The 25,720-nt window shown below is 36.3% G+C and overlaps 1 protein-coding gene across 1 annotated transcript in view; it reads right to left on the minus strand.

Moving 5' to 3' along the window:
- Window positions 1-415: 415 nt before the first annotated feature.
- LOC123525926 (MRG/MORF4L-binding protein-like) overlaps window positions 416-25,720 on the minus strand; it is a 34,673-nt gene continuing 9,368 nt past the window's right edge. The window contains exons 2-4 of the mRNA XM_053537832.1: window positions 23,273-23,391; window positions 20,244-20,553; window positions 416-1,384 (exon numbers count right to left, since the gene is read on the minus strand). Coding sequence (XP_053393807.1) covers window positions 1,224-1,384; window positions 20,244-20,553; window positions 23,273-23,391 — 590 coding nt within the window. The 3' untranslated portion in view covers window positions 416-1,223. The remainder of the gene's footprint in view (window positions 1,385-20,243; window positions 20,554-23,272; window positions 23,392-25,720) is intronic.

Consider the following 25,720-nt stretch of genomic DNA (forward strand, 5'->3'; position numbering starts at 1 on the left):
CAAAGACGATGATTTTTGTTATCCTCTGAAGTCAGCTCAGGGATGCAATCACCTACCACCATAGGGAGCCAACACGGAATCAACGTATACTGTTTAAAGGGACTGTATTTTGAATTTAGAAAATCTGTTTTGTTTGTGCTACTTAAAGTTCACAATTACATTAAAGACCTGTGTCACGTCAGATTAGAATGGACTATAAGAACTTTTGTATCTAGAGATACTGAACTTTCTTTTTTTTTCTTTCTTATAATCGTTTTTTTTTTTTTCTTTTCATATCTATTCATTGTTAATAATCATCTTTTGTAAATAAATTTGTAAATATTGTAAAGGGTGTTGATTTGTTCTGATGGTTACTGTCGCCGGTACGGCCTTTCCTGTCACACACTCAGATCTATGCCAAGAGTCAAATATTTCAAAAATTTTATTATCAGTCATACATGACAGCATAAATTTTCCAGAAATATTCACAAGAATCCAATGCCAGTTAATACCCCAAGTACCTTTCTAACTTACTAAAGCTGAGGTAGTACTTTTTTTCCCCCCACTCAAGAAAAACTGTTTTCCCTAATGAAAATAAAGTAATAAGCTTTTCCCGCTTGTAACAGTTCTTAAGGAAGTACTCTTTTTCACTTACTGAAATAAAGGCACAACTCTTCTCATCTGCTCAAGTTAAGACAATGTTCTTTTCCTACTTACTAAAGCAAGGGTAGTACTCTTCCTATATCCTAAAATAAGGGTAGCACTCAGTGGGCTGGCTTACCCACATGAAGAAATATACACCTTGCACAAGGTTTCTAACATATATCTGGATGGGCAAGTGACTCCATGTCAGTAACAGCCACAGAGACCCTTAACTAAAGGTACATTTCTTTTCTACTTACTAAAGTAAGGTAATATTTACTGCTTTTTCTACTTACTAATGTCATATACTACACTTTTACCACTTGATAAACTTGATTATTTTCATCAAAAACAAAACCTAAAACTGGCACAACATGCCAAGCAAGTACAGTATTGACCAACAGACCATTTGTGGTTTAATAAAATCTGTAAAAAGCTGCTGGTGGCAAGTGGTTTTGTCTTTGTGACCAGTGCTGACCAAGATCAGCCTGCACATCCATGCCTATATTAGTTTTAACACGTCTCCATGTATCTGTAAAATGTAAGTCAATCTGTGTAAACACACTGTGAAGATTACACATATGTAACTGTCACACACATTGTTATCTTCTTCGTTTTGGGGGTGGGGCATCTGGTGTGGCAGGACTTGCTGTTGATGATGGAGTGTGACGAGTTCGTTTACGTTTTGGGGAGTTGTCTGGAGTATTCATAACTGGCATTCCAGTAGAATTACGACTCTCTGACTTCGAAGACTTTGATGATCCTTGAAAAAGAAAGAAAACAGTGTCGACTAATAAACAACAGCAAGCACAGATTTTAGTAATTCCACTTTGCAACCTTCTACTGAATGCAAGGTTTCAAACTTAATCCTGTGATATTGTGAAAAGACATAAAATTATTACATCTACATATTAATGATTTAATAATTAAGTTGAGAAATATTTGCAGGTAGGTAAGCACACGTCAAACAAACCACTTGTTAAGAGACCCTGGCTGATTTTAGTAGTTTGTTAAAAAAAGAAATTATTTTACAATATTTTTCATACTGACTCGGTAATCATGAATATGTAGATCAGTATTTGATCCTGCAAGTCTTTCATGTTTTATATCAACATCAGATAATCCCTTTGTCCTGTTGGTTTTATATTCATGTTTGTTCATTTTTTTGGAAAGTGTTCTGCACAATACTTTTGAATGTTTTGTGTATATTTACATAAAACATACTTCGGTACAATAATGATAACTGTAGAAAGGTTGGCCTCAACATATGCCCCTACATAATAAATGTATGATACTTTGATCCTAAGTAAAGAATTTATTTTGAATGGGATATGCTTACTGTATTAAGGGGGGGCGGGGGTGAACAAGCCAAGTGGGTGACCAGGTGTGGGCGAACAACTTCACATGTTAATGATAAATGTTCAGGGAAAAGAAATGAAAGAAATTTAATGAAATTCTGCCAAATGGTAAGTTTGTTATGTACAAATATGTGGATTTTTAGACAATTAAAGGGCAATAACTCTGAAGTTACAAAAAAAATCCGTACAAAAGTGTGTGTGCACAACCACATTATAGTGCTCTAAATTCTGTTTAAGTTTCATAGTTCTAGGTCAAATATATCAAAAGTTATGATGCAGAAATTGCCATATTTATAGTACCCTATATACAGTCGAATACCGTTACCCCGATATTCAAGGGACTGTAAAAATTGCATCGACGTATCTGAAGTTCGACGTAACGATATCCACAATATCTGGGACTACTTTGTTCTTTTGTCTGACGTCTATATTGTCATAATATCCAATGCTTTTTCCAGAGGGTTTGAAAGGAGAAAGAAATAATAGAAAACGTAAATACGATATTAATCTTATTGACAAATAAAGCATCTTAATTTATTTAAATACATACCTACAACTTTTTAATTTTTCAAAATATACATTTAAATATTAACATTTTTATTCCTTCCCTAAACAAGTCTGAATGCAGCGATAATGTTCCTCGTTGAGTAGTCATTTTGACTGTGCTTCGATAACGAAAATTTGCCTGTTAAATACACATACTGTTACTCAATCCTAAATGGCAGATTTTTACCTCGTCAAACAGAAAATATTTAGTCCAAATTAGTTGTAATATTGGAGCTTTCCTGCTTTTATACAAAGAGTTATAAAAATAAATTATATTTTATACTTTTTTGTTTTATAAGACTAATTATTGGGAGTTAGATAACTTCCTGACATTTAAATTGGATTAAAGATTAAATAACAAACAAAACAAACACACAAACTAACTTGAATATGATTAATACATCACCGGACAACAACAGGTTGATTTTCACACCTTACAAATAACACTGATATTTTTTGACAATCTGTGATATCGACAAAACCAGGTGTAAACAGTATAGGTAAGTTGAAAGGACTGAAAAATCTCATCGAGCTAAACAAAATATCGAGCTAATCATATCAAGGTAATGATAAATAATTACATTAAGATAAATAGGGGAAAATCGAGACCAACTCAAACACATCGTGCTAACTGGAGTATCGTGCTAACCGATATCAAGGTAACGATATTCAATTGTACTTAACACTAGAAACTTCTAAGGGCGATAACTCTGGTGTTACTTGGGCAAAATGACTGAAACTTGATGGGCCCCATAACCTCATAGCAGTGAACATGTATATTACGTTTGTTTGAAAAAAATCTAAAATAAGGAATAATTTCTTCTTCTTAATTTTTTTTTTTTTTTGGGGGGGGGGGGGGGGGGGTGGGGAGGTGAAGGGGGTGTGATCAAGGTAAGGGGGTGGCCAGGTGTGGGTTCACAAGTTCACATGTTTACAATAAATGTTCATGGAAAAGAATGAAAGAAATTTAATGAAATTCTACCAAATGGTAAGTTTGTTATGTACATATATGTGGATTTTTATACAATTAAAGGGCAATAACTCTTAATTTACAAAATAAATCTTAACGAAATTGTGTGTACAAAACCACATTATGGTGATCTAAAGTCTGTTTAAGTTTCATAGTTCTAGGTCAAATATATCAAAAGTTATGATGCAGAAATTGCCATATTTATAGTACCCTATATAGTTAACACTAGAAACTTCTAAGGGCCATAACTCTGGTGTTACTAGGGCAATCTGACTGAAACTTGGCGGGCCGCAAAAACTCATTGTGGTGAACACGTACATGACGATTTATATAAATATTCCCAACCATTTCCTAGATATGGCTCCGGACGGACAACGCCAAAACTATCCCTCCGACTTTCGTCGGGGGATTAAAAGGTGCCTCTACAGTGTCGACAGGCTTTACCTTTGATCTGACTTAGTGACCTAGTTTTTGACCCCGCGTGACCCAGATTCAAAATTATCCAAGATTTCATGATAACAAATATTCTGACCAAGTTTTATGCAGATAGAATAAAAAATGTTGCACCTAGAGTGACCTAGTTTTTGACCCCACATGACCCAGATAAAAACTCATCTGAGCTCATCACGAGATTTCTGACAAAGTTTCATGAACATCAAATGCAAAATACAGCCCCTATTGCATACACAATCATTATTTTTCTTTTATTTGACCAGGAGACCTAGTTTTTGACCCCTGATGATCCAGATTTGTACTTGACCTAGATTTCATCATGAAAATCATTCTGATCAAATTTCACGAATATTCAGTCAAAAATGCAGCCCCTATTGCACATACAGATGGGTTTTTTTATTTGACTGGGTGACCTAGTTTTGACCCCACATGACCCATATTCATTCTTGACCTAGATTTCATCAAGACAAACTTTCTGACCAATTTTCATGGGTTTCAAACTTAAATTGTGGTTTCCAAGTAAGTGTTAACAAGATTTTCCTTTGATCTAGCTTAGTGATCTAGTTTTTGACCATAGGTGACCCAGATTCGAACTTGCCAAAAAGATCATCAAGATAAACACTCTGACTATTGTTCATGAAGATAGGATCATAAATCTGGTCTCTAGAGTGTTAACAAGCCTTTCCTTTGATTTGACCGGTTGGCCTAGTTTTTGACTCCACAAGATCCAGATTCAAACTTAACCTAGAGGTCATCAAGACAAACAGTCTGACCAATTCTCATAAAGACTGAGTCACAACTATGGCCTCTTGAGTGTTCACAAACTTTTTCCTTTGAATTGACCCCACATGACCCAGATTCAAACTTGACCTAGAGGTTATCAAGACAAACATTCTGACCAATTCTCATGAGTTTCAAACTTAAACTGTGGACTTAGTGTTAACAAGATTTTCCTTAACCTGGCCTACTGACCTAGTTTTTGACCCCACACGACCCAGTTCCAGATCTGACCTAGAGATCATCAAGACAAACATTCTGCCCAAGTTTCATAAAGATTGGGTCACAACTGTGGCCTCTAGAGGGTTCACAAGGCAAATATTGCCGGCACTGGACCCCGGACAATGACAGGTCACAATAACTCACCTTGAGGGTAAAATTATGCATGTTATGGCTTCTTTATAGTACTAAACACACCTGCAGAATGTGACTCATTAATACCTATTCAACAGGTGGTAATTGGTACTTCATGTATTGTTTATCTCTCTGAAACTACTGGAATTTAAGGACAAAGCAACAAACAGAACAAACTAGAGATGCTTTTGAGAAAAGCACATGTCTCCCACAACTGCCCCTATGAAAAATGTTAGTTTCTCTAGATGTTTTAGACGAGTGGATCCAATTAGATGGTCTGGATGAGTGGATCCAATCAGTAATTCAAGGGCCATAAATCAAATGTGCCTGGGCGGATTTGGCTAGTTATCGAACTTGGGTAAGGTCTTATGGCCAAACACATTTTGTTCAAGTTTGGTGAAGATCGGATGAGAAATGTTTGATTAAGAGTGCGGACATGAGTAAATAGGCCAATTTTTCGATAATTCAAGGACCGTAACTCCAAAATGCCTGGACCAATTTGGCTAGTTATCAAACTTGGCCAAGGTCTCATGGTCAAACACATTTTGTTTAAGTTTGGTGAAGATTGGATGAGAAATATTCGAATTAGAGTGCGGACAAGAGTAAAAAGACCGATTTTTGGTAATTCAAGTGCCATAACTCCAAGACGCCTGGACCGATTTGGCTAGTTATCGAACTTGGCCGAGGTCTTATGGTCAAACACATTTTGTTCAAGTTTGGTGAAAATCGGATGAGAAATGTTCGACTTAGAGTGCGGACAAGCTTTGTGACAGACACACACACACACACACACAGACTGGAGTAAATCAATATATCTCCCACACCACTGTGTGGTGGGAGACATAACAAGAGGGCCATGATGGCCCTGTATTGCTCACCTGAGTACCATTGCTCAAAATGATATGATCAAGTTTTGACACAGAGCACAATGTCATAGGCATACACACTTAATATCATCAGGATAAACATTTTCTTGTAACAGTCCCTTTTGACCTTGTCAGGGCCAATTTCCATACCAAGTTTGAGGGTCCTAGGCTCAAATGCTGCATTTTTGTACTAACATGACTATTCCTTACCCTGGAAGACTTGAATAACATTTAAAACCAATCTCATTAGATGCTGCTGATATATATTCATTTACATAAAATAAAGGGAGGTAATTTGTCAAAAATTCAGTCAAAAGTTATCTACCCTGATTGTCCGAGTCCATCTGATGGCACAAATGATATTTCAAATCAGTATCTTCATTGGTTACTGAGATACACCCATTTTAATTTGAAACGAAGGGAGGTAATTTGACCTAAAATCAGTCCATAGCTATCTACCCTGATTGCCTCAGTCCAACTAAAGACAATAATGAAATTTCAAATGAGTAATATAAATATTTACCGAGATAAATCCATTTTTATTAAAATCAGGGGAGGTAATCATGCATTGGTATATGCATGTAGAAGATACAGAGTACAAGCCTGTACAACAATATATTAGTAAAGTATTCATATCGATAAATGTTCAATCAAGAGTTATCTAATATGACTATTTCTTACCATACGATGGTAAAATTCAACAACACGTGAATATTTATCTTTTATCAACGTTTCGGCGCTTACGCCTTCATCAGGATAAATACATAATAAAACAACGGATGTGACGTCATGAAGTAAACGTTACTTTAAATGGCGGAAAAAACATATACTTATATTTTCTTAAGTATTACATAAATTAATGTGAATAACAGATAAAAAGTTTAGTACATTATGGATTTTGTTTTTATTTCTTACCATGGAAGACATAAATAACGTTTCAAACCAATCTCATTAGAAGCTGCTAAGGTGTATTCATTTAGATAAACAAGAGGACCATGATGGTCCTGAATCGCTCACCTCTTCCAACATGACCCAGTTTTGAGTATGACGTCGTTTTTTCTATTATTTGACATAGTGACCTAGTTTTTGAGCTCATGTGACCCAGTTTTGAACTTGACCTAGATATTATCAAGATAAAAATTCTGACCAATTTTCATGAAAATCCATTGAAAAATATGGTCTCTAGAGAGGTCACAAGGTTTTTCTATTATTTGACCTATTGACCTAGTTTTCGAAGGTACGTGATCCTGTTTTGAACTTTACCTAGATATCATCAAGGTGAACATTCTCACTACTTTTCATGAAGATCTCATGAAAAATATGGCCTCTAGAGAAGTCACAAGGTTTTTCTATTTTTATATCTACTGGCCTAGTTTTTGACCGCACATGACCCAGTTTCTAAACTGACCTAGATATCATCAAGGTGAACATTCAGATCAATTTTCATGAAGATCCATTGAAAAATATGGCCTCTAGAGAGGTCAAGGATTTTAATAATTTTAGACCTACTGACATAGTTTTTGATCGCATTTGACCCAGTTTCAAACATGACCTAGATATCATCAAGATGAACATTCAGACCAACTTTTATACAGATCCCATGAAAAGTATGGCCTCTAGAGAGGTCACAAGGTTTTTTTTATTATTTTTCCTACTGACCTAGTTTTTGAAGGCACGTGACCCAGTTTCATTCTTGACCTAGATATCATCAAGATGAACATTCTGACCAATTTTTATGGAGATCCATTCACAAGTATGACCTCTAGAGAGGTCACAAAGTTTTTCTATTTTTAGACCTACTGACCTAGTTTTTGACCGCACATGACCCTGTTCCGAACTTGACCTAGATATCATCAAGATGAACATTCTGACAAACTTTCATACAGATCCCATGAAAAATATGGCCTTTAGAGAGGTCAGAAGGTTTTTCTATTATTTGACCTACTGACCTAGTTTTTGATGGCATCTGACCCAATTTCAAACTTGACCTAGATATCATCAAGATGAACATTCAGACCAACTTTCATACAGATCCCATGAAAAATATGGCCTCTAGAGAGGTCACAAGGTTTTTCTATTATTTGACCTACTGACCTAATTTTTGATGGCATGTGTCCCAGTTTCGAACTCGACCTTGATATCATCAAGGTAAACATTCTGACCAATTTTCATGAAGATCTCATAAAATATTTGGCCTCTAGAGAGGTCACAAGGTTTTTCTATTTTTAGACCTACTGACCTAGTTTTTGACCGCATGTGACCCAGTTTCGAACTTGACCTAGATATCATCAAGATGAACATTCAGACCAACTTTCATACAGATCCCATGAAAAATATGGCCTCTAGAGAGGTCACAAGGTTTTTCTATTATTTGACCTACTGACCTAGATTTTGAAGGTATGTGACCCAGTTTCGAATCTGATCTAGATATTATCAAGGTGAACATTCTGACCAATTTTAATGAAGATCTTGTGAAATATATGGCCTCTAGGGAGGTCACAAGGTTTTTCTATTTTTAGACCTACTGACCTTGTTTTTGAGTGCGCGTGACCCAGTTTCAAACTTGACCTAGATATCATGAAGGTGAACATTCAGACCAACTTTCATACAGATCCCATGAAAAATATGGCCTTTAGAGAGGTCACAAGGTTTTTCTATTATTTGACCTACTGACCTAGATTTTGATGGCACGTGACCCAGTTTCAAACTTGACCTAGATATCATCAATGTGAACGTTCTGACCAATTTTCATGAAGATCTTGTGAAATATATGGCCTCTAGAGAGGTCACAAGGTTTTTCTATTTTTAGACCTACTGACCTAGTTTTTAACGGCACGTGACCCAGTTTCGAACTTGATCTAGATATCATCAAGGTGAACGTTCTGACCAATTTTCATGAAGATCTTTTGAAGTATTTGGCCTCTAGAGAGGTCACAAGTTTTTTTTATTTTTAGACCTACTGACCTACTTTTTGACGGCACGTGACCCAGTTTCGAACTGGACCTAGATATAATCAAGATGAACATTCTGACCAACTTTCATAAAGATCCCTCTAGAGTGGTCACAAGCAAAAGTTTACGGATGGACGGACAGACGCACACACAGACGACGGACGACGGACACTGCGCAATCACAAAAGCTCACCTTGTCACTTTGTGACAGGTGAGCTAAAAATAAAGGGAGGTAATTTGTCATAAATTCAGTCAATATGTATCTTCACTGATTGTCCAAGTTCACCTGTTGACATAAATGAAATTTTAGATCAGTATCTTTATTAGTTACGGAGACATACCCATTTTAATTTGAAACAACAGATCACAGAGTGATCTTGGCGCCCACCAATGTGCCATTTTTGAGTGTTCCAAATTTCAAGACTTACTGACTAGCTCAAGGTCAAATTTCATTTCCGTACACAACACTGAGCATGTGGTCCAAATTCAAAAGCTGTAGCTTGAGAAATGTGAAAGTAGGTCACTAGATCAATTTCAAGGACAAAGTTCTCTGTACACAAAACTATGCATGTGCATCAGGTTTGAAGGCTGTAGTTTGAGAAATTTGAAAGTAGGTCACTAGGTCGATCTTAAGGTCACAGTTTATTTTGGTACAAAAAACTATGCAAGTGGTCCATATTTGAAGGCTGTAGCTTGAGAAATGTGAAAGTAGGTCACAAGGTCAATGTCAAAGTTTGTTTCGGTACACAATCCTATGCATGTGGTCTAAATTTGAAGCCTGTAGCTACAGAAATGTGAAAGTAGGTCACTAGGTCAATCTTAAGATCAAAGTTCATTTCGGTACACAAAACTAAGCAAGTGGTCCAAATTTGAAGGCTGTAGCTCGAGAAATGTGAAAGTAGGTCACTAGGTCAAAATCAAGGTCAAATTTTATTTCGGAACACAGAACTATGCATGTGGTCCAAATTTGAAGCCTTAACCTTCAAAAATGAGAAAGTAGGTCACTAGGTCAATGTAAAGGTCAAAGTTTGTTCGGTACACAAAACTATGCAAGTGGTCCAAATTTGAAGGCTGTAGCTTGAGAAATGTGAAAGTAGGTCACTAGGTCAAAATCAATGTCAAATTTTTTTCGGAACACAGAACTATGCATGTGGTCCAAATTTGAAGCCTGTATCTTCAAACATGTGAAAGTAGGTCACTAGGTCAATGTAAAGGTCAAAGTTTGTTTCGGTACACAAAACTAAGCATGTGGTCCAAATTTGAAGGCTGTAGCTTGAGAAATGTGAAAGTAGGTCACTAGGTCAAAATCAAGGTCAAATTTCATTTCGGAACACAAAACTATGCACGTGGTCCAAATTTGAAGCCTGAACCTTCAAAAATGTGAAAGTAGGTCACTAGGTCAATGTCAAGGTCAAAGTTTTTTCAGTGCTCAAAACTATGCACATGGTCCAAATTTGAAGGCTGTAGCTACAGAAATGTGAAAGTAGGTCACTAGGTCAATACCAAGGTCAACTCATGTCAAGGTTCATCTTGCCACTCAAAACCATACATGTGGTCCAAATTTGAATATTGTAGGTTACTGACAAAAAGATTTTAAAAGCTTTTCCCTATATAAGTCTATATGAACCATGTGACCCCCAGGGCGGGGCCATATTAGACCCCGGGGAAATAATTTGAACCGTCTTGGTAGAGGACCACTAGATGATGCTTCATACCAAATATCAAAGCCCTAGGCTCTGTGGTTTTGGACAAGAAGATTTTCAAAGTTTTTCCCTATATAAATCTATGTAAATTATAGAAATAAACAAAGGGCCATAACTCACTAAAAAATTGTTGAACCAGTCTGATTTTCAGGGGGACACAACTAGAGTACCAATACATCATTCTGACAAAGTTTGGTCAAAATGCCCCTGGTAGTTTCTGAGGAGATGCGATAACGAGAAATTGTTAACGGAAGGACGGACGGACGGACGGACGGACGGACGGAAGGACGTCGGACCACGGACGCAGAGTGATTTGAATAGCCCACCATCTGATGATGGTGGGCTAATAATGCCAAAGCCCTAGGCTTTGTGGTTTGGACAAGAAAATTTTCAACGTTTTTCCCTATGTAAGTCTATGTAAACCATGTGACCCCCGGGGCGGAGCCATATTTGACCCTAGGGGGATAATTTGAACAATCTTAGTAGAAGACCACTAGATGATGTCATATACAAAATATCAAAGCCCTAGGCCCTGTGGTTTTGAACAAGAGGTTTTTCAAAGTTTTTCCCTAAATAAGTCTATATACATGGTTCATACAGGACATGGCAAAAAAAATTCAAGGACTTTTCAAGGACTTTTTAAGGACTTTTTATGGATTTTCAAGGACTATTTTAATCGCTTTAAATCTTAAATTACAAAACCATTTAGGCTCTTCATAAGGCATTATGACAGAAGAAAAGTTACAGAACAGTTTTATTTTCCATAAGCTACAATAGCATATCTTAACCTTTATGAGATCTTCAATGGGATTACCTTTTATGAGCTATATTTGCCTGTATACATACTTAGTACATGTCTCTTATAAGTCTTTCAAGCTCTCAAGACTACATTTGTAGTTTTCAATTTGTCCTCAAGGGACTTCACTTCTTGTTTTCGCGTGTGATTTCAACGCACTTTCTCCCATAGTTCCGACATCAATGAGTTTATCACATACACTTATGCTTGTCTGACTTAAACTCCTTTAACCACGATGAATAATCATCCTGTGTAAGCCATTTATTGGCGAAACTACATTTATTTTTTGGGCCACTCATTGTTGTTGTTGATAGTCACGCTACAATGACCTTGCGCATAATATTTTAATGTTGTGAAAATCGCTATTCCATATCTAACTTCCGTACCGAAACGGTGTTCAACTAGCATTCCCTCCGTGGGTGTGCATGTATTTTTATTTTACACCGTTTTTTCGCTCGTTTTGACTTATTTATTATTTATTTTTTGTATTTTTCCCCTACAATATGATTGCACCCCCGTTTTTAGCAAAATTTAAGGACTTTTCTACCTTTTTTTTCAAAATTCAAGTACTTTTTCAGGGGATTTTTGGAAGAAAAAAATCAAGGACTTTTCAAGGACTTAGGATCAAATTCAAGGACTTTCAAGGACCTGTGCGAACCATGTATATAAACCATGTGACCCCCGGGGCGGGGCCATATTAGACCCCAAGGAAATATTTTGAATCATCTTGGTAGAGGACCACTAGATGATGCTTCATACCAAATATCAAAGCCCTAGGCTCTGTGGTTTTGGACAAGAAGATTTTCAAAGTTTTTCCCTATATAAATCTATGTAAATTATAGAAATAAACAAAGGGCCATAACTTACTAAAAAATTGTTGAACCAGTCTGATTTTCAGGGGGACACAACTAGGGTACCAATACATCATTCTGACAAAGTTTGGTCAAAATCCCCCAGGTAGTTTCTGAGGAGATGCGATAACGAGAAATTGTTAACGGACGGAAGGACGGACGGACGGACGGAAGGACGACGGACCACGGACGCAGAGTGATTTGAATAGCCCACCATCTGATGATGGTGGGCTAATAAAGGGGGGTAATCTGACATAAAATCAGTCCATAGTTAGCTACCCTGATTGTCTCAGTCCAACTTATGACAATAATGAAATTTCAAATAAGTCCTATAGGACTTACTGATATAAATCCATTTTGATTACAATCAGGGGAGGCAATCAGATATAAAATAACTCTGGAACCTACAATTGGATCTGACAGATTCGTTCTGGAATCCAAGATATATTGTTGTTGAAGATATCTTGCAAGTTTGTATCAAATCAAACCATAAATGAAGTCTACATGGCTGCAAAAGCCAAAATAGCAAATAAATTTTGGACCTTTAAGGGGCCATAACTCTGGAACCCATGATGGAATCTGGCCAGTTTTCTAAAGGAACTAAGATTGTGTGGTAATACAAGTTGTGTGCAAGTTTGGTTAAAATCAAATCATAAATGAAGCTGCTTTTGTGCAGACAAGGTCAAAATAGCTAATTTTTGCCCTTTCAGGGGCCATAACTCTGGAACCCATAAAGGGATCTGACCATTTCAAGAAAAGAATTGAGATCTTATGGTGATACAAGTTGTGTGCAAGTTTGGTTAAAATAAAATCATAAATGAAGCTGCTATTGTGCAGACAAGGTCAAAATAGCTAATTCTGGCCCTTTCAGGGCCCATAACTCTGGAACCCATAATGGAATCTGGTCAGTTCAAAAAAGGAACCAAGATCTTATGGTGATACAAGTTTTGTGCAAGTTTGGTTAAAATAAAATCATAAATAAAGCTGCTATTGTGCAGACAAGGTCACAATAGCTAATGTTGGCCCTTTCAAGGGCCGCAACTCTGGAACCCATAACGGGATCTGGCCAGTTCAAGAAAGGAACCGAGATATTATGGTGATACAAGTTGTGTGCAAGTTTGGTTAAAATAAAATCATAAATGAAACCTCTATCGATGGACACATGGACGGACTGATGACGGACAAAGGGTGATCACAAAAGCTCACCTTGTCACTATGTGACAGGTGAGCTAAAAATTGGTTCCTTTTTTCCAAGTTGAAAAGGTTATTTAAGTGTACTTCATTACATCAGGTTAAGTAAGGTAGAGTAAGTGTTCAAACCACAAGGTTGCTGGTATGAATTCTGAGCACACTGTTACTGATAACAGACTGAAGACAACATGTCTAATAGCCATAGTTTGAATTTATGTCAACTTCTCACCCTTGTTTATGCAAGTAAATTTGATAAGATGCCTTATGTGAGGTATAAATTCAATACAATGTATAATATGTAGTTGTTCCTGAGATGAAGCTTGACAGATCTTTGAAGTAAAACAAAAGGACCATGATGGTCCTGAATCGCTCACCTCTTCCCACATGACCCAGTTTTGAGTATGACGTTGTTTTTTCTATTATTTGACATAGTGACCTAGTTTTTGAGCTCATGTGACCCAGTTTTGAACTTGACCTAGATATTATCAAGGTAAACATTCTGACCAATTTTCATGAAGATCTCATAAAATATTTGGCCTCTAGAGAGGTCACAAGGTTTTTCTATTATTTGACCTATTGACCTAGTTTTCGAAGGTACGTGACCCTGTTTTGAATTTTACCCAGATATCATCAAGGTGAACATTCTCACTAATTTTCATGAAGATCTCATGAAAAATATGGCCTCTAGAGAGGTCACAAGGTTTTTCTATTTTTATATCTACTGGCCTAGTTTTTGACCGCACATGACCCAGTTTCGAAACTGACCTAGATATCATCAAGGTGAACATTCAGATCAATTTTCATGAAGATCCATTGAAAAATATGGCCTCTAGAGAGGTCAAAAGATTTTAATAATTTTAGACCTACTGACATAGTTTTTGACCGCAGTTGACCCAGTTTCAAACTTGACCTAGATATAATCAAGATGAACATTCAGACCAACTTTCATACAGATCCCATGAAAAGTATGGCCTCTAAAGAGGTCACAAGGTTTTTTTATTATTTGACCTACTGACCTAGTTTTTTATGACACGTGTCCCAGTTTCAAATTTGACCTAGATATCATCAAGGTGAACATTCTGACCAATTTTTATGGAGATCCATTCACAAGTATGGCCTCTAGAGAGGTCACAAGGTTTTTCTATTTTGTGACCTACTGACCTAGTTTTTGACCGCACATAACCCTGTTTTGAATTTGATCTAGATACCATCAAGATGAACATTCATACCAACTTTCATACAGATCCCATGAAAAGTATGGCCTCTAGAGAGGTCACAAGGTTTTTTTATTATTTGACCTACTGACGTAGTTTTTTAAGACCCAGTTTCAAACTTGACCTAGATATCATCAAGGTGAACATTCTGACCAATTTTCATGAAGATCCATTCAAGGGTATGGCCTCTAGAGAGGTCACAAGGTTTTTCTATTTCAAGACCTGCTGACCTAGTTTTTGATCGCAGTTGACCCAGTTTCAAACTTGACCTATATATCATCAAGATAAACATTCAGACCAACTTTCATACAGATCCCATGAAAAATATGGCCTCTAGAGAGGTCACAACATTTTTTCATTATTTGACCTACTGACCTACTTTTTGAAGGCACGTGACCCACTTTCGAACTTACCTAGATATCATCAAGATGAACATTCTGACCAATTTTTATGGAGATCCATTCACGAGTATGGCCTCTAGAGAGGTCACAAGGTTTTTCTATTTTTAGACCTACTGACCTAGTTTTTGACCGCACATGACCCTGTTTCAAAACTGACTTAGATATCATCAAGATGAACATTCTGACCAACTTTCATACAGATCCCATGAAAAATATGGCCTTTAGAGAGGTCACAAGGTTTTTCTATTATTTGACCTACTGACCTAGTTTTTGAAGGCATGTGACCCACTTTCGAACTTGACCTAGATATCATCAAGATGAACATTCTGACCAACTTTCATACAGATACCATGAAAAATATGGCCTCTAGAGAGGTCACAAGGTTTTTCTATTATTTGACCTACTGACCTAGTTTTTGATGGCACGTGACCCAGTTTCGAATTTGACCTAGATATCATCAAGATGAACATTCTGACCAATTTTCATGAAGATCTCATGAAATATATGGCCTCTAGAGAGGTCACAAGGTTTTTCTATTTTTAGACCTACTGACCTAGTTTTTGACCGCACGTGACCCAGTTTCGAACTTGACCTAGATATTATCAAGATGAACATTCAGACCAACTTTCATACAGATCCCATGAAAAATATGGCCTCTAGAGAGGTCACAAGGTTTTTCTATTATTTGACCTACTGACCTAGTTTTTGAAGGCACATGACCCAGTTTCGAACTTGACCTAGATATCATCAAGGTGAACGTTCTGACCAATTTTCATGAAGATCCCATGAAAAATGTGACCTCTAGAGTGGTCGCAAAAGTTTACGCACGCACGGACGACGGACGACGGATGCTGCGCGATCACAAAAGCTCACCTTGTCGCTTTGTGACAGGTGAGCTAAAAAACATAAGCTGTCACAGGAGACAGCGCACTCGACTATTTCGATGCTGGATAGTGAAATTGGCACAACTAAGGAAACTAGAGCTGTCATTGGAGTGTTAATGACTCCAACTGTGGATGAAGATATTGCACAACAGCCTGAGTCTATGTCAAAAATATCAACTTAAAGTAATAAGAGAGGTAAAGATAAAATGTATCAAAACACTATATAAGTATATCCTAAGCAAAAAGGGGCATAATTCATTAAATATTGGTGCCAGAGTTATGCAGTTTGCGTCATATAGAGTGGGTGATGATGTTGAACAACTATTTTAAGTTTGAATCAAATAAATTCAGTAATAACAGAGACAGAGTGAAAGTGCATCAAAACTTTAACCTAAAATTCTAAGTAAAAAGGGGGAATAATTAATGAAAAATTGGTGCCAGAGTTATGCAGTTTGCGTCATATAGTGTGGGTGATGATGTTGAACAACTATTTTAAGTTTAAATCAAATCCATTTAGTAATAACAGAGACAGAGTGAAAGTGCATCAAAACTTTAACCTAAAATTCTAAGTAAAAAGGGGGAATAATTAATGAAAAATTGGTGCCAGAGTTATGCACCTTGCATCATATGGTGTGGGTGATGATGTTGAACAACTATTTTAAGTTCAAATCAAATCCATTCAGTAATAACAGAGACAGAGTGAAAGTGCATCAAAACTTTAACCTAAAATTCTAAGTAAAAAGGGGAAATAATTCATGAGAAAATTGATCCCAGAGTTATGCACCTTGTGTCATATGATAAGGGTAATGATGTTGAACAATAGTTTAAGTTTGAATCAGATCCATTCAGTAATAACAGAGATAGAGTGAAAGTGCATAAAACTTTAACCTGAAATTCTAAGTAAAAAGAGGAATAATTCATGAAAAATTGTGCCAGAGTTATGCATCTTGTGTCATATGATGTGGGTGATGATGCTGAACAACTATTTTAAGTTTGAATCAAATCCATTCAGTAATAACAGAGGTAGAGTGAAAGTGCACCAAAACTTTAACCTGAAATTCTAAGTAAAAAGGGGGAATAATTCATGAAACAAGAAGGCCATGAAGGCCCTGTATCGCTCACCTGACCTACAGACCTAAAGATCATTAAGATTAACATTCTGACCAAGTTTCCTTAAGATATGGTCATAAATGTGGCCTCTAAAGTGTTAACTAGCCATTCCTTTGATTTGACCCCGTGACCTAGTTTTTGACCCGACATGACCCAGATTCGAACTTGACCTAAAGATCATCAAGTTTAACATTCTGACTAAGTTTCATGAATATACAGTCATAAATGTGGCCTCTACAGTGTTAACAAGCTTTTCCTTTGATCTGACCTAGTGACCTAGTTTTTGACTCCACCTGACCCAGATTTACATTTGACCTTAAGATCATCAAGATAAACATTCTGACCAAGTTTCATTATGATATGGTCATAAATGTGGCCTCTACAGTGTAAACTAGCTTTTCCTTTGATTTGACCTGGTGACCTAGTTTTTGATCCAACATGACCCAGATTCAAACTGGATCTTAAGATCATCAAGATTAACATTCTGGTCAAGTTTCATTAAGATTGGGCCAAAATTGTGACCTCTAGAGTGTTAACAAGCTTTTCCTTTGATTTGACCTGGTGACCTAGTTTTTGACCCCAGATGACCCAATATCGAACTCGTCCAAGATTTTATTGAGGGTAACATTCTGACCAAGTTTCATTAAGATTGGGCCAAAAATGTGACCTCTAGAGTGTTAACAAGCTTTTCCTTTGATCTGACCTGATGACCTAGTTTTTGATCCCAGATGACCCAATATCGAACTCGTCCAAGATTTTATTGAGGGTAACATTCTGACCAAGATTCATTAAGATTGGGCTAAAAATGTGACCTCTAGAGTGTTAACAGTCAAACTGTTGACAACGGACGGACGGACGGACGACGACGGACACAGGGCGATCACTAAAGCTCACCTTTGAGCACTTTGTGCTCAGGTGAGCTAAAAATGGTGCCAGAGTTATGCACCTTGTGTCATATGATATGGGTGATGATGTTGAACAACTATTTTAAGTTTGAATCAAATCCATTCAGTAATAACAGAGACAGAGTGAAAGTGCATCAAAACTTTAACCTGAAAATCTAAGTGAAAAGGGGGGATAATTCATGAAATATTGGTGCCAGAGTTATGGCCCTTATGTCAGATGATGTGGATGATGATGAGGAATAAGTATTTCAAGTTTGAATCAAATCCATTAAGTTATTACAGAGATAAGTTGAAAAAAGAGAAAGTGTAAAAAAACGTTAACCAAGGTGGGGACGCAGAAAGACGCCGACGCCGGGGCGAGTAGGATAGCTCTCCTTATACTTCGTATAGTCGAGCTAAAAATGTTTTAATTTACATTCTAATACACTCCAATTCATTTTCCTATTAAACAAAGAAGGAAGAAAACAGTGAATTATTATACAACAAATCACTGTTCTGACGTCACAATTATTACGTCATGGCGTCAAACGGCATAGCGGCGCGCTGGAAAAGAAATATTTAATGAATGTCGTCAAGGATGTACTAAAATATCCTTGGTAACGTGTTAGAATCGAAATAATATATCTCATTTAGTGATTTGCTCTTGAATAAATCATTGTTTGTCGTTCAGATGCGTATCATTATATCACTCGGGCTGCGCTCTCATGATATCATTCCTTCGCATCTGAACTCCAAACAATGATTTATTCAACGACAAATCACTGGATGAGATATATTATTTCTTAATTAAAATCCACCTTATTATTTTTGTTATTTCTGTGGATGATTGGGAAGCATTATGTGCAGCTTCAATACATTACAAACAATGCAGACCCCAACAGCCCCCCACCCCACGAGCATTGATTAGAAAACATTTAACTCCCACTATTCTTAGAATACTATAAAACTATAATTATTAATATTTGTGAGGAAATAAATGTTCATGGATATTATGATTTTGTCTGCCATCAAATGAAATTCCAACAAGAGCACCGCCTTGCGGGTGCTGACGCTCATCTGATTTTTTTTGTATAATAGAAATATTGTTCTACCCATAATTTTCTAAGTCTAAAAAGGGCCATCATTCTTGCAAAAAGCAGGATAGAGTTATGTTTCTTGATGTACAGTGTCCACTTATGATTGTGAAAAACTGTTGCAAGTTTTAAAGCAATAGCTTTGATAGTTTATGAGAAAAGTTGCCTTAAACATAATACTCAACCAAGAAAAGGATTTTCTAAGTCCAAAAGGGGCAATAATTATTGCAAAAAGGAGGATGGAGTTATGTTGCTTGCTGTACTGGGTCAGCTTATGATGGTGAACAAGTGTTGCAAGTTTCAAAGCAATAGCTTTGATAGTTTAAGAGAAAAAGTTGACCTAAACATAAAACTTAACCAAGAAATCTGATATTTTCTAAGTCCAAAAGGGGCCATAAATCTTGCAAAAAGCAGGATGGAGTTATGTTTCTTGCTGTACAGGGTCAGCTTATGATGGTGGACAGGTGTTGCAAGTTTTAAAGCAATAGCTTTGATAGTTTAGGATAAAAGCTGACCTAAACATAAAACTTAACCAAGAAAACTGATTTTCTAAGTCCAAAAGGGGCAATAATTCTTGCAAAAAGCAAGATGGAGTTATGTTTCTTGATGTACAGGGTCTGCTTATGATGGTGAACAAGTATTCCAAGTTTCAAAGCAATAGCTTTGATAGTTTAGGAGAAAAGTTGACCTAAACATAAAACTTAACCAAGAAATCTGATATTTTCTAAGTACAAAAGGGGCCATAAATCTTGCAAAAAGCAAGATGGAGTTATGTTTCTTGCTATACAGGGTCAGCTTATGATGGTGAACAAGTCTTCCAAGTTTCAAAGCAATAGCTTTGATAGTTTAGGAGAAAAGCTGACCTAAACATAAAACTTAACCAGGCAACGCCGACGCAGACGCCGACGCCGACGCCGACACCGACGCCGACGCCGACAACCGCTCAAGTGATGACAATAACTCATCATTTTTTTTCAAAAAATCAGATGAGCTAAAAAATTAACAACACTTCCAGTCATTTGATTTTCAAAAGTTTAAATCCATGAATTCATATCCTCATGAAACAGCTGTTTTGGCTAAAACTACGAAAATTCATGTCCATGAAATAAAATGATTTCACAAGGCGCAACCTCTGCTATTTTGAAACAAAAGTAAAAGTACAAAGGGAAGGCCTCTCTGAGTATACAAATCTATATTCAGACCATACCAAAGTCAATACCTTTCTCATGTTTATCCTGTTTTTCATGATGTTTATCCTGTTTTTCATGATGTTTATCCTGTTTTTCGTGCTTATCCTGTTTTTCATGTTTATCATGCTTTTCATGGTGCTTCTCAAGTTTATCTGTTTTATCTTGTTTTTCATGTTTATCAGGCTTTTCTGATTTTTCAGCCTTCCCATCAAGTTTATCTGCATCTTGTTTAGGTAAATTTAAACGCGGAAATGATTTTTCTCTAAACTCTGAAAAGTCTGTGTCTGGCAGATGGAAGTCCAACTCTTTGTTTGGAAATGGAAGTATCTCTGACTCATTCTAAAATATAGTGAAAATTAACTAGTAATTTAACACATTTCTATAACAATATAAAACTGAAATAAAGAAAAGTGATTTTTATTTCAATTCAGATATATTAACGCAAGTCTTAAGTAATAACAGAATTTAATCTCAGGTATCCGTCCCCATTAAAGCTGAGACATGAATGTGTAGCAAAAAAACAGCAACCAAAAACAGTCACTAAAACACACTGGATAACCGGCTATCCTGACGCCCACTGGAAATGTAACCCAGCTGTAAATCGGTAGGTAAAGTTTTTCATTTATTTCTATGAAAATGAAGCCAATTCTTGCAAATCAACTTGGCAGTTTTGCCAAGGAATGACCATGGCTTCCATTTACAATTTCTGGGCCAATTACGATCTTTACGTTTTGAGATATTTGCTAACAATTTCTTCAGTTTGTAAAAATCGAGCAAAAATCCAAAGTTTTGCGCAAATTGTGTTGTTTATGAACAACCTGTGAAAACTTTTATCATCTGGTTTAACAGATGTGTCCTTTCGGAACACCTGTGTGAAGTTTCCGGGTTCTAGGATATTCCTGAAAAAGTATATAAGCCGTTAAATAGGCATGGTCGGGAAAAAAAGACTGTCGAAAACCGCTAGTGCCGTCGTTGAACTCGGATGTCAACATTTATAGACTATCCATTAACTCCGATGATTTTGAATACTTTTGTATGTAAAATGTATTACTAGCAGTGATTTGACGGAAACGTAATTATTTTTTAAAATGGCACTTTCATTTCAAGAGGCTTTAGGACTATATTCCTTCACACCCGGGTTGAATTTTAGCCTAGTTCACGCGTTCTTGCCATTTTTCCGCCATGCGGAAGCCAACCATATATTTTTTGCAATTACACCAAAGTAATATAGTACATACTGCCATTTGCCAGCTTTTGATGGTGGAGGAAAACCACTACAGGTGCCTCCGGGCTACTACAGAAAATAATTTCACCTCGGGTTTTGCGTGCAAATGATTGCTTCTGGTCGTCAGTCCTTTGAATTTCCTTTGAAGAATTCAGTATCTTTAAGGAATCTCAAATGCCCGTTCTTGCTTTGAAAAGTGTTTTCAGTGCGGTGCTTGATAGGTGTATATTTGCTCATACATAATTATTTAATTGCTCCTAATGTAAATCTGCCATTTTGTTTTATTCATAAATACGTTTTCAACAAATACCAGTTTATTCATGGTCTAAAACTGCAAGTTGTTTATGTATAGAGGCAAACGATTGAAAACGATTGTTTCAAATCTAAATAAGCAGAACTTTGCAAAATGTAATATGACATGATTTCTTAACATGGCAGCCACATGTAGTTTTAATTAACATATAACAAGGTAAATTGGAACTCTTCTTTGCTTGTTAACGATCTTACACAGTCAGCTATCAAATAAAACCGCATGAAAATAAAAGTTCTACTATACGGCACAATATATTTGAAATTTTGTCTATGCATGTAGGAATTGCCAGCTTGACACAAAATACTTATTTATAGCTCTTTGTTAAAGACTTTTTTGTTATACTGACATTGGAGGTGGTCATTAATGAATGGGCCTCACTAATACTTGTATCATCGGTAACACATGTTTGAAGTTTAAAAATAAATACTTAAAAACCAGTCCATGCATGTAGAATCAGAGCCCGAACAAAACACTGCGGGCTGACGGATGGACGGACGAAAGGAACAAAGCAACTTTTAGACTCTTAACCAAAAGGACAATGATAACGAAATCAACAAGAATTAAGCAATAAGGACCATACATAAGTATATACTAACTGTTTACTGACTGCAAGCATACACATTTTACACGAATGAAAGATGAAAGAAATCGCAAAAACACAGACACACTAAACAGATACAAAATATATATAAAGAAGAGACACAACGGAGCATATAACATGTCTACAAGACAGTTTTTTTACTTTTATACAGCTGTATTCTCGATAGCCGACAGCTGACTTCAACGACTGCCTATTTCAAATACAGCGGCCATTTTTGACAGTCTTTTTTTCTCGACCATGCCTATTTAACGGCTAATATATTTTTTCAAGAATAACGTAGAACCCGGAAACTTCACACAGGTGTTTCGAAAGGACACATCTGTTAAACCAGATGATAAGAAGTTTCACAGGTTGTTCATAAACAAAACAATATGCGCAAAACTTTGGATTTTTGCTCGATTGTTCAAACTGAAGAAACTGTTAGCGAATATCTCAAAACATAACGATCCTTTTTAGCCCAGAAATTGTAAATGGAAGCCATGGTCATTCCTTCACAAAACTGGCAAGCTGATTTGCAAGAATTGGTTTCGTTTTGATAGAAATAAATGAAAAACTTTACCTACCGATTTACAGCTGGGTTACATTTCCAGCTGGGTTACATTTCCAGCGGGCCTCAGGATAGCCGGTTATCCAGTGTGTAAAAGTCACTCACAGAGTTCTTTGTGTAACTTTATGTAAATAGACATGTACCATTATTCGCTTGACTGCATGTAATGTTTTCTTTATAAAATGTTGAAAACATGTTGAATAAACTTGAATTTTCAAACTTAAATCAGTATGACCAACTTGTAAAAGACCCATCACTTAAAAACAACATGTTAACTGTTAGATATACATGTATGTGAGTTTAAAGATTTCCTGATATAGGTCTATACAAATCAATATGGCAATGGAAAATTTGACTCCGGCTTATACTTACCAGAGCATTCAAGTCATACAGTTCACTCAGGTAATCCCATATCTGTTTTGCTGTGATCTTTTTGTAAGTACTTGATAACTTTTCATGAATACTGACCATGTGAAAGTGTCTATTTACGCCTGAAACAGTCAAGAATGTAACAGTACATATATCTATTATATACTTATACAAAAACCTGTATCCAGCTCCCATCTGATACTGAAAAATATTCAACAGTGGGACTACTTGTTTTGGTTGCTATGTTCCATGTGTAAGACGTTCACCATTTCAAACCATTCTTCAGCCTTATTTATCTAAAATTATAGTCCATTTTGGTTAATAATACTGTGAAAATAGGTATATGTGCAAAATAAAACTTTTAAGGGTCTTTAAAGCATTATCTTGATCAGCACTCATGGATTTTGCTAAACTGGATCACACGAAGAACTAGCAACACCTAGGATCCAGGCCAGGCGAAATTGACTCAAGCCAAATACAACATTGCATATCCAGATACTAGTATAATAACCCTATTACAATACAGCTGCTGATCTTGAAACTACTGGTATGTTAATCAAATTTTATTTCAGTCAATTAACTGCTTAACACAAATTCAAAATTAGTCCTTAAACCTAAATTTACCTTATTAAACATCTTTCACTAAAATAGTTCATTTTTAGATATTTTAAATGTAGAAAATTCTCATCAGACTTAATACATGAACTTACTGCTTTTGTGGAGCTACATTAACAATTAAATGCCATGTATAGCAGTCATGTGTTAAAAAAAAATCCAGTGTTTAGTGGTAACACATGTTTATACCACACTTTGCTCTTTGTTTTGCTGGGTTAAACGTCACACCAACACAATTATATGTCATATAGCGGCTTTCCAGCTTTCGATGGTGAAGGAAGACCCTAGGTGCCCCTCCGTGCATCATTTCATCACGAGCTGGCACCAGGGTAGAACCACTGACCTTCCATAACCCAGCTTGATAGCTTCCTTACATGACGATTTCAATGCCACAAGTTTTAAGTAAAACACAGTATCATACTTCATGTTTACACAAATAACGTGAATAATTGTTAATATTTTCATCTAATATATCGGAAAGCTCTTTATGTTTATCCAAAATTTCAATCCCCTGCATTAATTTCAATTTCCTAAAATGGACATATTATAACTATATATGGTAAAAGGGAGATAACTACATGTATGGTTTAATCAGAGACGTGATGTTTCTGTAGATTTGTTTAATGTATCATGTCCTCCAATCTTCTCAACTATTAAAATACTGATTTCTGCCATCTGTTTAGATGGAATGTGGGTTATTTTTTCTTAATCCAGAACAAGGCTTCCAGACTGTAGTATAATAATTATGTTTATAATCAGAACTGCAAATTATACCCGTATATCATGACACCATACTATCAACTATCATATTGTGTTTTTTTCTTGACTATAATTAGACAGCTTTTGTAGTTTGTATGTTATAGGTAAACCTACTATATCATAAAGACAGGGCTTAACTTTTTCAAAACACAGAACATTAAGTTAACAAGAGCACCACCTACGGGTGTCATCGCTCATCTGCAAGAGCTGGACAATATGTAAGAAAAGAGTTATAGTTCAGATTTTCTAAGTACAAAAAGCACAATAGTTCTGACATAATGCAGGTTAGAGTTATGGTTCTTGGCCTACACAGTCCCCAAATGATGATAGCCCGCCCGCTTAGCTCAGTAGGTAAGAGCGTTGGTCTACGGATCGCGGGGTCACGAGTTCGATCCTCGGGCGGGGCGTATGTTCTCCGTGACTATTTGATAAACGACATTGTGTCTGAAATCATTAGTCCTCCACCTCTGATTCATGTGGGGAAGTTGGCAGTTACTTGCGGAGAACAGGTTTGTACTGGTACAGAATCCAGGAACACTGGTTAGGTTAACTGCCCGCCGTTACATGACTGAAATACTGTTGAAAAACGGCGTTAAACCCAAAACAAACAAACAAAAATCAAATGATGACAAACAAGAGTGTGCAAAGTTTCAAAGTTGTAGCTCTTACAGGTTTTGAGAAAAGATGACCTAAACAAACAAAAAATAACAAAGAAACTCAAATTTTCTAAGTACAAAAAGGGCCATAATTCTGACAAAATGCATATCAGAGTTGTTATGGTTCTTGGCCTACATAGTCATTTAATAATGATAAATAAGTGTGCAAAGTTTCAAAGCTGTAGCTCTTATAGTTTTAGAGAAAAGGTGACCTGAACAAAAAAATTAACAAGAGGACCATGATGGTCCTGAATCGCTCACCTCTTCCCACATCATCCAGTTTTGAGTATGACGTCGTTTTTTTCTATTATTTGACATAGTGACCTAGTTTTTGACTCATGTGACCCAGTTTTGAACTTGACCTAGATATTATCAAGATAAAAATTCTGACCAATTTTCATGAAGATCCATTGAAAAATAT

The sequence above is a fragment of the Mercenaria mercenaria genome, chromosome 3 (genome assembly GCF_021730395.1).
Source record: "Mercenaria mercenaria strain notata chromosome 3, MADL_Memer_1, whole genome shotgun sequence".
NCBI lineage: Eukaryota > Metazoa > Mollusca > Bivalvia > Venerida > Veneridae > Mercenaria > Mercenaria mercenaria.